The 13981-nt window shown below is 43.2% G+C and overlaps 1 protein-coding gene across 5 annotated transcripts in view; it reads right to left on the bottom strand.

The window, feature by feature from the left end:
• The window catches only part of pdlim5a (PDZ and LIM domain 5a), a 64073-nt gene that overhangs the window by 34934 nt on the left and 15158 nt on the right, over window positions 1–13981 (bottom strand). For all 5 annotated transcript variants that reach the window (XM_042708256.1, XM_042708255.1, XM_042708254.1 and 2 more), the window contains exon 3: window positions 11467–11618. In XM_042708256.1, coding sequence (XP_042564190.1) covers window positions 11467–11618 — 152 coding nt within the window. The remainder of the gene's footprint in view (window positions 1–11466; window positions 11619–13981) is intronic.

Here is a 13981-nt window from a genome sequence, read left to right on the forward strand (position 1 = left end):
TAACAAAATTCCAGCACAGGTGTTTGAATGGATCCCCTAAACAAAACAAAAGATCATTGTTGTATATTATTATACTGTGACATTTGCAGTTTCATAACCAAATCAAATTTTCTGAGACAAACACAGAGGCTACATGTGTAAGCATATGTTTCCCAGGAGGCTTGCTCATATTCTATTCTGATATGATATTTGTAAGCATGCATTTCCCAGGAGGCTTGCTCATATTCTTACTGTGATATGGATGGACCTTTGCTGCTGACAACAAACAGGTGGGCAAGCTTGGACAGTATTATCATTAGCTTAGCATTAGCACTCATTGCCCACTAAAATGTGATGTTTAGCTCAGTCCTCCTGAGCAACTGGCTGTAACTGGGGAGGTGGGGCCACTCAGAGTAGCAGAGGGATATGTACACAACGAGGCTCTGCCAAGACCAACAGTCTGGCACATACCACCAGCCAGTGTAATGCTAGAGCTCGCAACCCAGCGGTTTTCTGCAGTGAAGAGGTAATTGCAACCACTTAGTCCTCCCAGTCAATTTGCATTATTCAAGTCCACTATTCAATTTCAGGCGCACCAAGGAGGCTGCAACATGCACCTGGGGTATTTAGGGGCTTTTAAACACACTGACAAGTTTCTGATTTCAGGAATTAGATATGAGGGTTGTTTTACTGGTGCGAAGGAAAGGGGAGGTGGAAGGGTTAGGTTCATAACCAACACTTCCATACAAAAAAAAAAGGTCCTGCCAGCATGGCCTGGTCATTAGAGGTAGTACAGAAGGCATGTTGTCATCGCTGTGTGGTAAAAGCACTTACAAGGCCCACATAGTTCCTCTGGGAAACACGCTCACTGCCTCGGAGTGAAGCAATTATCCAACTACAATACCAGCAATGCCAGACTGTGTGTCAGACTGGTACTCACTCTCCAAGTCTCTCTCTCTCTCTCTCTCTCTCCCTCCCCCCTCCCCCTCTCTCTCTCTCCCCCTCTCTCTCTCTCACTCTTTGCCCTCTCTGTTTCCTTGATCAAATCTTTCAGGCCTTTTGACAGATTTGGAGAATTCTTACTCAACTCCATTTGTCTTTCCTTGTTCGTGCGAAAGAGGTAGACAGGGGGAGAGAGTTAATTGTTCTGGCTATTTTGTTGTGTGTGTTGTGTGTATGTGTGTGTGTGTGTGTGTGTGTGTGTGTGTGTGTGTGTGTGTGTGTGTGTGTGTGTGTGTGTGTGTGTGTGTGTGTGTGTGTGTGTGTGTGTGTGTGTGTGTGTGTGTGCAGTCAATGTGTGGAATCAGACAAAAATCATGCAGCGTTCAATAACACTGAGCAAGATTTCTAATCTCAATGCTTTGGTGTTTTCTGAGTAGAATTACATGGAAATACCACTGATGTCCTTTAATCATCTGCCCACCAGCACTGAATCACTCCATGCTCTCCATTTCCAGCAAAGAGTTAGCCAGTGGGGCCACCTAGCTGGCTACAGACCAGCATTGATAAGGCTTGATCAGGACTTGGAAACCCACAGTAAGGTTGAAATGACTCTGATATCGCAATCAGAGGCAGCCTTGCTTCGAACTTTTGAGCTCAAGCCTGGCCTCACAGCACTGAGCAGCTAAGCCAGCAAAGGCACGAAGGGTTTTATGCCTGGGTTCATGGAGAGAGCCTGTGCAATTTTGGAAGGTACATTTAAAATTTGAACATTACCTGGGTTTAGCTCCCTCTCCTCTGCACACCGTTTAAGGTTTCAGGGCACAGGAAGGGGGGAAAGCAGCTGAAGAAGAGCTCCAGTGATGATTGGAGCGTTTTAAACACAGGACTGGTGCCCTGATGACAAAACCACAGCGGCGAGCGAGCATCTCAACCACAGCTTCGTGCTTATGAAAGATGGGACTGTGGCGAGCCAAAGGATAGAGGTCAGCACCCACGAGAGGGTGAAACTCAATGCGCAGGAAAATCTCTCTAGAGCAGAGAGACTCGAGTCAACTTGCGCATGAGAAAAACTGGCAGTTTTGGAAAGGCTACGGGGGCCTTTTGAGAGTGGAGGAGCATCACACTGTTTATTCTGCTGACAGCGAAGTCAAAACCAAGAGAATAAACAACTTCTACAGGGTCTGACTGGGCCAAATGGGTGAATTCACTTAAGCTAAAAGAAATGTGTCATGAAAGGTTACGGGAAACCTTGGCCAAAAGGATTGCATTCGATTCTCTTAAATGACTGCTGTGATAATGAACAGACAAATCTCCGGGCCGCTCTGATTAAGTCAAAATCAAGAGATTTACGATGTTGACAATGAAAAACGACTGGAAGGCTATTGCTAATGTATCTCTCACGGTTGGCAATCAGACTAGACACACACACACAGAAACACTCAGTGTAAAAGTCTAATGAGAAGCTCAGGTCCTGCAGCTGCAGCTACCCACATCTGTACCAAACCCCTTGATCTTTCTAATCTCAGACAAACCCACAACACCCTGAGGAGAGACCGCAGGTGTAGCATGAACACTGTGCTTCCACAGACACGTGATCCAGCAGGGGCAGGTTCCCTTTTTCTTTCTTCATGTCCAAAGATAAAATGAGGGGGGGGGGGGGGGTTCTCTAAAAGCATTCTTATGTGGCCTGGGCTCACCTCGCCCACACCAGCCCCTGGCACGAGGTTGGCTTGGTGCCTACGGGCGACAGAGAGCAGCTCGATGGCAAAAGATCAAATGGCACCGCAAAGGAATCTCTAAAGCACACTCTGGCTGCCACAGCAATAGACACCCACCAGGCCCTGGTACCATCCTTCCCCTCAGCGCGCTAAGAGGAAATCTTTAAATAGCCCCTCGGTCGTCGGAGGATGCCTCTTGGTCGGTTGGCGTATCCAGTGGCTAGGGGACTTAAGAGGACCACCGTTCTTCCATGAGCCCGTCAGCCCAGCTAAAATAAAACACTCACCCACTTGTTTCCGAGAAGATGAGTCACTAGCTGCGACAAAAGGGTCCTATCCTAGATGGAGTTCCATTTGAGAAGGCAGGCTATTTTGTGTAGCCTCTTTAACATACGAAACCCATTAATGTATCAGGTAAAAACAACACGGGATAACACATTTTCATAAGAGTAAAGTCACGAGTGTCAGGTAGCCTATTCTCACCTGACTGTATTTAACGGGATGCTACAGAGCCTTCGAGTGATGTGTAAAACATGCAAGGTCTCATGCCAGTTAACAGTTGTCAATAGCTAGGGTGTGCTAATATGAACTAATTAGTTAAACTCATGTATTTAATTGAGGAGACTTTTATGTCAATAAAATAATTTCATGCAAAAGAGACTCATTTAAACCATTTAAGGTTCATTTTAAAAGGCAACCATAGCTGCCAGGAAACACCATTTGCTGCATAGCCTGAAGCTGATAGTGATTTCTCACAATCACCAATAAAAGGCAGTCTTGGGTTCAAAATCATCACAACCATTTGCGGATGATGGCTGTGATGGCTTAACAATGGATATCGAACAATCCTGAGAGCAATAATGGCAAATCAATGGATAACTAAGTAGCTAGTGAATGAAAGGTGAGAAGTCCCCCTCGCCTTTGACCTTCTCAAACACGTTAATGTCATTGGTTCAAATTATATTTATATCATTATATCAAATTATATTTATGACTAGGTCTAAAACTAAGATTAATGATAATGTTATTAGGTCACCAGGGGATAGATTAACGGTTTAATACTGTTTTGCTCCAATTCCCCCAATCAGGTATGTTATTGTAGGAAACATGGGCCCAAACGGGACAAATCAGTTTTTCCAGGCCCAGGACACCAGGGTAAATTAAAACTATGACAAAAACGAATGGTTTTGATATATTTTCATGAACTGAAATAAAACAATTTACCCCCAAAAAAATGTAAAACTAAAACTTAACTAACAGTTGTTGCTAAAAAAACTAATAAAAATAAAATAAGAAAAGAAAAATATCGTTAATATTTCAAGACGGCAGACACGGGCGTCACACTCTCAAAATTTTGCATACGTTTGTAGCCGTAGCTGACAACCTGAAGATGGTGATATAGCGTGGCAGGATACACTTGCTGACTAATGGAAGTATGCATTTTATCAAGTGAAAAAGTCAGATATGTCAGAGCGGAAACATGTGAATCTATTATGACTGTTACGACTATTTTGAATTTAAAGGTGACAGTGATACAAGGGAACGCATGGTATATTCAGGTAACAGCATCTGCGGCTGTGTGGGGGAAAGAACCCCAAATCTTAAAGTTCACCTTCAAAGTTACTGGGAATACGCATTATCCATGGATAAGGATGTAGTGAGACAGAAAGTGAGTTACAAACGTACTGTTTTTAACAACCTGAGAACCACATGTGAGTCCTTTAGGGATTTTCAGTTAACTACACCGGACTGCGTTTCCCAAAAATGTAATTGACCAACCACCATGGTAACCATGGAGAGAGAGTGTTCAAAATGATTATTTATCGATCATTTAACTATGGTAGGGACTCAATGACACAGTGGAAATGCACTCCTGGTAGGGTTGATCATGAAAACCCATGTCATATTGTTTAAATGTAAATCATTGAAATATTTAATCGTGTTCATGCCTTTTATGTGTATTAAACTTGAACTTGAACTTGAACCCACAAAACCATCCAAAGGCGACCAGCATGTCACTTATTGGATGGGCCTTAGCTATGTAAGTTATGTAAAGCACCGTCCACTTCTTATGTAATGGAACTGGAGCAAGCCTGGCTAACAGCAGAGGAGCTACAGCTCCTGTCTTTTACTCACTGAAGTCAAATGGCTGCTGAGCAAATGGCTGCTTCTCTGATTTCTGCGAAAAAGTAGTTGTCAAGCTCTCGTAAAATAATAGTTCAATAACGCTTTCAGCCTCTGCAACCACAGTGAAAGACAACAACACACACAGAATATACCACAGCAACTAGTTTGTCTGATTTGTCAATTATGCCGACGTTAATATTTATAATGTCAATAATTGCAGAGGCCAGCGAGCATGGTTGGAAGATATTAGCCTCGAAATAGCTGTAAACCTCCAATCCACACCACAGAAGACGTGTGCCAGACCAGAGTAATCACACTGATTAAGCTGTGAATTACACTGATATGAGTCTTGATACTTCAACCGAAAAAAGTTGTGGAAGTAATTTACAGCTTAGACAAGTTTTTTCTTTTGAAATTTTGAGGCGAGGAAGGGGGGTGGTGTGAACATGTGAAATACGACCATTTACCATCCACCATTTACCATACCAGCACGGGCCAACCAGGGCAGCTCACGCACGGGGAAGACAGCCGCCAATCTCAAGACAAGCAAACAAGGCAATCAGGAGAATGTGCTTGTAAATGAGCCCTCCTGATGCGAAATAAGATAGGCTTCCAAAAAGCTGACGAATACAGCACGAGAGGGAAAATCAGCAACTCAAACGCACACCAATCTACGTAAGAGCTAAATTAGTTCAACTAACTTTTAGATGAGTACTAAATTGTCAAATTATCAGGAACTCCCACACAATGACCACCCAGCGACGTTACCTTTCATTTACCTCGTCCTACATTTTACTACCCAACAGAATGTACCCTCTCCTTGTAAAGAGCATTTCTGTGCATGTCTGTGACTGTTTTGTCTCATCTCCTCCCGTTGAGACTGCAGTAATTCAGAGGTATGCCTAGTCTAAACAGCTGCCCATATGATAGCTGTCGGACAATAGTGACGGGGCCGCAGCAGCGGGCCATATGTTTCTGTGATCACGTTTCCAAACCAGCTGACCCAAGAGACCGTTTCTTCATTTTCTGTTTTTCTTTTCTTTCTTTTTCCAGAACCTTTTCCCTTATCAAGCTTGAATCAGTTTAATCTGGGCTTTATGAAGAAGTGCGTGGTTCACTCAAAAGCAGACTAATACAATTCTTCACAGAGTGGAAGGCATTCCAGAATCCCCACATAGCGTCGATAGCCATTTACCAAGGTGAGTACCACCACCACATGGCGAACATTTCAGAAATATGAATTACCTTGGCAACTTATACCGACTTTAATAGATGGCATCGTCTTAGGGTGTCAGAAGTACTAAGTGTCATAGGTTAAGAGGTTACCTATAGGTTAATCGAAGGAGGAGTAAGTCTTCTTGTTTTGATATTGTAAGGCTTGGCATCTAACTTTCTCATGGACTCTCACAAGTGTACACACACACGCACACAAAAACGCAGACATACAAATAAACACATGTCAGCAACTGCTCCCTGGGTCCTGGCTACCTCAGAGGTAAAGCAGAAGTTTAACAAGTGGGCTGAGTGGGCTGCCACAGGTTTAGGAGCCCCACCGGTGCCATTAGCCCAGGCCATCAACACTTTATCACGGCAGACATCTGTGCAGAGACCGACCCGGCTGAAAACACCACAACAGACACGGCAGCCTCTGTCTCATCACATCACACCACCCAAGGGGCAGGAAGCAACTCACGGTGGCACCGGGAACATTCCGGCATTCATCACAATGGTGAATGTCTTCCCCATGTTTTGGGAGAGAAAGAGGTTCAGCAGTAAACAAAATTAATATTGAGGTTTAAAAGGTAGAAATGTTTGTGCTTTCAGGAACAGCTTCCTTTTCCCTTATCTTATCCTTATCTCAGGCAGTCAACTTGCCCTAAGTCCTTCCATTTCAGGAAGTTTGACACCCAATCTGCCATTGTAGGTCGCTGACTTTGTAAACCCCATGGAAATTTCATGACTGATTGTCATTAAACAAAGTTTAAGAGTGCAAAAAATCTCAGACTCAAACTCAAAAATATATTTTAATATGACACTTGTGAAAAGGCTTAACAATCCCACTTTCCGTTCCTGTCAAACACACCTTCTATACTCACACACATCTGTAACGCATCTTTTCCTCTCACCCCTGTCACTACATCAAAGTGTTTGGTAGGAAAAGAGGAATTACAAACTTTATTTTATGTCTCCTTTCAAGCACAAGGGGGGAAAATGAGAATAATTTGTTTATTTCTTCCTGCTGCATTCACAGCTGCTTAACCAATATCATCTGACTTATCGCAGAAGTAAAAACGACACAGAAAGTGCCTCCTTTTTTCTGCCCGAGAGGCAATAAAAATGAACTGTAACTGAAAAGAAGATATAATTCTTTCCATTACACATGTTCTCTCATTAAACTCCAGATGTATCCATCTGTGGCTGGCCAGGGAAAGCCATGGTGAGGGAAGCGGCTCCGATAAGGCAATTTGGAGCAAATGCGATTTGGGGAACGACAAGGAATTACTCCAAATCTCCCAGTAAGTGGAGCAATAACAGCAGGATCTGGACCATGTTTTCCAAAAGGGGGTGATTGGGTGGTTTTTTTTGGGGGGGGGGGGCTCTTACAGATTGCCACAGAGACGCTAAACGAAATAAAAAAAAAATGCTTTTTAATGAAAACATGGGAAGCATGTGTTTCCAATAGGGTTGGATCCACCACTAAGGAACTGTAATCCCTACACATGTATACAAACAGTCAGCAAAGATCTACAAACTCTCTTTGGCACATCGACAGCACACTCAAAGCAGAATGCAACAGGCACTTGGCTACAGCTGGTGCTCTCTAATAAAAGGCAAACTTCCTCCATTTGTCTTAACAGCCCTTCTTGCTTCACTCTACAATATCAGTATTGTAGTGCACATGGAAAGATAAATGACTTGTAGTGCAAAATATGTGGCACAAGGTTTCATGGGGTTAATCACAGAATTATAACCCCCCGACAACACTTAAAAAGGCTTTCACAATTCCCAGTCTGCAGTTTTGCTTCAAATTAATCCAATTCAAGCTGAAGTTAATCACTTCAATCAAATTGAGAACAATGAGGACTATCAGTAATTTTAATTTTGGCTGACAAACATTTCCAAGATGTTATAATAAGCTAAGCCACTGGGCCTGAGCTCAGAACAACAACTGACCCTGTCTATCGTTGGTTCCAAATGCAGATGGATTATTTCTCTGTGTTTAAAGTAAATTTCCAGTCATATTCGACTGAAGTATCTACCTATGAATGCTGAGAGTCTATTCCAGTGATGACCACCAGGAACATCTGCATTACTCTCAAGACTTATCTCCTCCAGCAGGAACATCTGAATTACTCTAAAGACTTATCTCCTCCAGCTGCAGCAATTGCAAGTACCACTAAAGATCAATGCACCCCCTCCATGTCCATTCAACACTGTCAGTCTGCAGCGCCATTAAAGTTAGAAAAACATGAAGGTTTATTCAAGTGTTATTTTAGGCATGATCGACGATCCATGCTATATAGGAAAAGTGTTTGGTCATATCTTTTTATATGCATATATCCATCACTGAATTACAAACTGTGTCACTAGCAGTTCTCGAGACTTGATATTTTTTCCATTGGACCACCGAAAAAGTCTCTTTAATCTTTCACCGCCGGCAGACCAAATGAGAGAGTGGTTCTACAAAGCCCACTGCCACACTGTCAACACAGCTCTCGCTTCTGCACTGTAAAGGCTTTCCAATTGTCTTTGCTATAGCTACAGAGCAACACAAACACGCAAAAGCATGAGAGAGACTTCAGCCTCCTTCTCCATGTCAGAGATGCGTACATGACACAAAGATCATTAAGATGCTAAAGACTGGGTTTGGGAGCCTGGGGCAATGACTGTTATCATGGCAACAGATGGAAGTTGTCTTAATCCTCTTCATTCACCCTCTTCTTTCAGAGGGGGAATCATTTAATCAAAGCCTTGCAGGAAAACCCCTCACAGCAGGGCTGTGGTGAGGGATGAGCTTACTCCACTCCCCTGCCTAACTCTCCTCTTTGTTTCATTTAGTCTTCAGTCATGTACCAGACGCACAGATCATTGCCACAGCTCCACATCAAGATTTTCTTTCCATATGGCTCTCTAATTAATCCCCCCCTCCCCCACAGTTTTTAAAAATGTCACTCAATGGAGCATGAGTGCTAGCGTAGTGTGGCCTGAAATATCAGCTCTTGTGGAGTGCAGGGATCAAACATGAGTTTCTGGAGAAGTCATGTTGGTTAAAGCCACTTTATTCCACCAACTCAGGCGAAACACTGAAATTGAAGAATGCTTTGCTACGCAACTGTGGCTTTCTTTTCTTTTCTTCGCCGCATGCGTGTTTACAAAGCCTGAAAAAATAATGTTCCTGAAAGGTATTGCAGATGGTGGGCAGGTCACAGATGAAGATTGCATTATGAAGGAATCATAATAATGACTAATGAGCACATATGGTTCAAGCATTCTGCATTTAAAGAAATAATCCAAGGCAGCACACACTTCCTTAAGGTCTTTAGAGAGAGCTGCTGTAAATTGGCCTTTGCCGTCCACAGCTTGTCATACTTGACAGCTTCAGCGGCAGAAAGCCTCACAAATGAAAGCATGGGGCTTTGTGACGTGACCTCTCCCACCCCTGTATTTGCACAGTATCCCACTTCCCTGACCCGCGTACATGCAAACTAACACTACAGCATTTACACCACCGCAGCAAAGGGGTAGACCACAATAATTATCTGTGTGTTTGTGTGTGTGTGTGTGTGTGTGTGTGTGTGTGTGTGTGTGTGTGTGTGTGTGTGTGTGTGTGTGTGTGTGTGTGTGTGTGTGTGTGTGTGTGGTGTCCAACAAGCCCAGTGAGTAAACCTAGATAGGGCAGATTTGATGACTTTTGCAGACACTTCAACAAAAGTTAGAAATAAAAGTTCCACAGAGCCCCATAACCCCCCCCCCCACACACACACACACACACACTCACACACACACACACACACACACACACACACCTCTCTTTCTATCCCTATTTCTCTAACTCTCTATCCCGCTTCCTCTCCCTATTTCTCTCTCTCTCTATCCCTCTTCCTCTCTTCCTCTCCCTATTACTCCCCCTCTCTATCCCTCTTCCTCTCTTATTCTGTTGATTAGGTTACAGACCACACCCTAGCTCTGCATGGACAATTACTCTTGTTAAAACCCTTGGCTGCACGAATACGTGAGCCTTTGTACAGTCCAACCTGCCAAATCAGTGACTAATACCACAGATAAGATAAGACAGATAAGGGGGGTCTTTACAGATAAGTCACAGTAAAGGTTATAACTTTAGGTCAGATCATATCCTTAGGTGAAAGGGAGAAAAGGAGCTCATAATTGAAATGATAAAGGACAGATTTCAACTGCAAAATGCTTACTTTTGTTACTGGTTACAGAACAATGCTGGTAATTAAAATGACAGCTGTACAGGTGAAATAAAATGTAGTCTTTACATAAAAACACGACAGTATCAGATTTTATACAATACCTTAAAAATCAAGTTCAAATTCAACAATTTCCCAAAGCAAACAAACAGTAACTGTTAGCTGTGATGTTCACAGAGGGCTGTATAATGACGTAACGTGATCCCACAGGGGACCGGCAGCACTGCTGTAGGCCAGCACAGCTCAGCAACACGTTAACATCACTGTTTCATATCAGCACCACAATGCCCCCGAGATAATGAACCACCATGGAGATTTCAGGTTCAGTTTATACGTTACGCTAATGATGCGTTATTGAGCCCAGCCGCGGTGTCCGCCACAGGCTTTATGAGGGAATGTTCATTTGTCTTCGCTTAAGTGATAGGAGACATGTGTGAGGCATTTTTACATACTGTGTTGCCAGAATACACTCCTCCGCGTTGGAGGCGAGATTGCATTATCTGCGGTGATCTCAGCGTGAGCTCATTTGTTTACACTAGGCTAGAACAACGGCGAGGATACATCTCCACCTTTAGCCCCCCCCCCTCCAAGTCAGTTAATATGTAACTACAGGAAAAAGAAAAGTAAAGAAAAAGAAAAAGATAGGAAGAGACAACCATAAACACACACAATATGATGTGAAGCTAGCAGCGTTTTCTTAGCAATTTTTCACCACGCCATCATGATGAAACTCAGTAAGGAAGACACCACTGGGAGACACTCGCTCCCAAACTCCACCCCCCCCCCCCCCCCCTGAATATGCCACACAGAGTAAAGAACTTTTAAATAATAGCCCACATCTGCCCCCTGACATGTGCAGTATGGGGTTTGTCAGTGCAGAGTGGAGCACACTGTTTATGGGACTTGATAGGTCGACCCCAGAGAGCTCCATGTGTTGTTCCTCAGCAGCGCTGCAGCGGCGGAACCCAGGCTCAGACGGTGGCGCCGATGTCATCAACAGAGTCGGGGAACATGAGTAGAGCCTCTCTTTTTTTATGAGAGATGCTAACGCTGCATCATGGGCTTAAAAGGGCAGCACTTCACAGTGATAAACCGGGATGTTTATATATGGAGAAAGGACACTTTAAGAGGCCCGCTGGTTTGCTGGCCTTGGCTACAGGTAGGCACTTACAGAGGCTCCAAAAGGAACAAGGATAACACACAATAGGACTGCCTGGCAGGGAGTTGATTCAGTAGTTTACTTAACGTGGCACATGTGATCTTACTTCTGCAGTGTGAGGTAGAGGTTCCCAGCGCACGCTTTGATCTTGTTCTGGGCCTCCAGGTGGTTCATCCCATCAGTGGTGATGCCGTCGATGGACAGCACCACATCGCCCACGGAGATGTGTGCCTTCGCCGCCTTCCCTCCATCTGTTAGCTGAAATGCACAGACAACACAAAACATGTCAAACTAAGCACCAACCCACCACACAAGCCACATCAGCCGTCCTATAAAACACATACAAACACACACAAACAGCTTTCCCCCAAGGGACAGACTGCTGTATTTTCATAACTGTACGAAAGTGCAATTGGGCATTTCATATTGTTGCCACATGTGGCATTTTAAAAGCTATCTGACATGAAGCTAAACAAAGAGGCAAATCAGCAAACAAATCCCTCAATGCCATAGGACCCTATAAAAAGCCAAGGCCTCTGCTAATACAAGTCATTAAACAGGGAAAAGCTTCCTGTAGGGAAACTGTCAGCAAATGACAGTATAAATACCCTCATCTCTACAGTATAGATCTTACCCATTTCCTCAAGGACTTCCCATTATAACAACACAAGAGAGACTATGACCTTCATGCACAAAAGGTCTCTCTGACTGACAGGCCTTTGGTTGGCGTAATCCGCCAAAAAAGGGGGCTCATTATCACAGAATTCCCTCAGTTGGAAACTTAATTTCCAGGCATTTTTTTCTCCCCTTTCCTTGGAGTTTTTCAGTGGATGCAAGAACTGTGAGCCTGCAAATGAGGTGCTAACCAAACATCCTGGAGATAATGAAGTATTTTGTTTCCTCACATGTGCACCACCAACCCTCTCCCCTCAGTGTGGCAAACATATGTCGCAGGAAGAAAAAAAAGGCAGCAACACGTCTGTTTAGTTTTTTTGAATGTTTCTCTATGGTCTTGTGTCACAAGTGTCACAAGCAAGCATCAAAGTGGCGTTTACTTGTACTATTTAGACACAAGCCACAGTCATTTCAAACAGCAATTACCAATTCGAGACAACATTTGGGAGATCCCGAAAACCAAAATGGCCCTATAAAACATGGAGAGTTTAAAGTTCACACCCTCTAGCACAATAGCTTGACTATAATATTACTGTGTTGTTTTGTGGTCCTTTGATTCGTGCCATAGCTGTGGTTTTCCACTCAAAATTAAAAAAAGAAAGAAAGGAAAAGAAAAACCTAAAAAATGCCCATGTGTAAGTAATTAAGGCAATCACTGATGTTTGCAGAAGAACAAAATAAATAAATAACACAAAAAATAGCAAAGCAACATTTTAAACCAGTGCGACTTAAAACGGATCCATGAGAGATGCATTATGTTCATGTGGGACAATTTTTCTGTGGAATTTTGGTTCATTTTGTAAGCTATATACTGATAAATACAAACCATTGCACTTCTTGTTTGTTTGCACATATTTTTACAACGGGTCATATAGTCAAAAACATTTGAACCCCTCCAGTGTCATTAAACTAAACTGAACCACACAAAGCCTTGTATAGACCTCTCCTGTCCTGGTCACTTTCTTTATCAGATTTGTCCCAACCCTTTGCCAGACCTAATGAAAGAACCCAAGTATGACAAAGACAGAGAGAGAGAGAGTGAGGGAGGGAGACAGATAGAGAGAAGGCCTGTGAGAGAACAGATATAAGGAACTCCTCCACACGTTCCACTGTGCTCAGGAAGTGCAAAGAAAAAGTTGATTTGAAAGGCAGGAAAGGAGAGGCGAATCAAAGGCCCCACTCCCTGTCTGAATGTTGTAAGAACTGGGAGGAGAAAGAAGGTTAGGGCCATTTCCTATCACTTCAGGCTTCCCACTGATTCCACTACCTCACACGATGGCTGCCTCATCCTCTATGGAAAAGACTCACTTCCCAGGGCTGGCAATACTCACAGCCTTCATCCAGTCAAACTAAGGCAGTCTGGTCCAATAGCATCTTAAGAGAGTTTGACTGGAATGTGTAGTTGACATTTTTGTTACATAGTTTCCCCCCTCAGAAAAGGCTATAAAAAAACAAGAATGATTAAATATTTCATGAATCTTCTCAATTATATTCTGGAGAAAAAAACAAATTAAGACCAGAGTAAAGCAAATGGTGAACATCCTCTGCTAGACTAACTTACAAAAAATCATTACAGAGTGACGTCAAACTCCAGCATAATTAGGAGCAGTGTGCTGGCCAGTGCTTCCACGACTGATTTAAACAGTATAGCCCTTTGTGGTGAAAAGAGAGAAAAAAAACTGTTATTCTAGACCTATTTAAACAAACTTTCCGAGTCTTATTTTTTTTCTTACATACATTCACTCACTCACTCACTCACCACCTGGGCAGCAAAATGAGTCTGACTGACACACAACAAACTCTCTTTGTATCTTGGGGGAGTTACACAAGTAGTCCACCGCTCACTGATTATACTCATCCAACAGATGAAAATGAAGTTACACCGAAGTGCCTCTGAGTACTAAACTTCATCCATTAAGGCTCCCATCTCCATAGCTGTGCTTAAA

This window comes from Clupea harengus, chromosome 7 (genome assembly GCF_900700415.2).
Source record: "Clupea harengus chromosome 7, Ch_v2.0.2, whole genome shotgun sequence".
In the NCBI taxonomy this organism is placed as follows: domain Eukaryota; kingdom Metazoa; phylum Chordata; class Actinopteri; order Clupeiformes; family Clupeidae; genus Clupea; species Clupea harengus.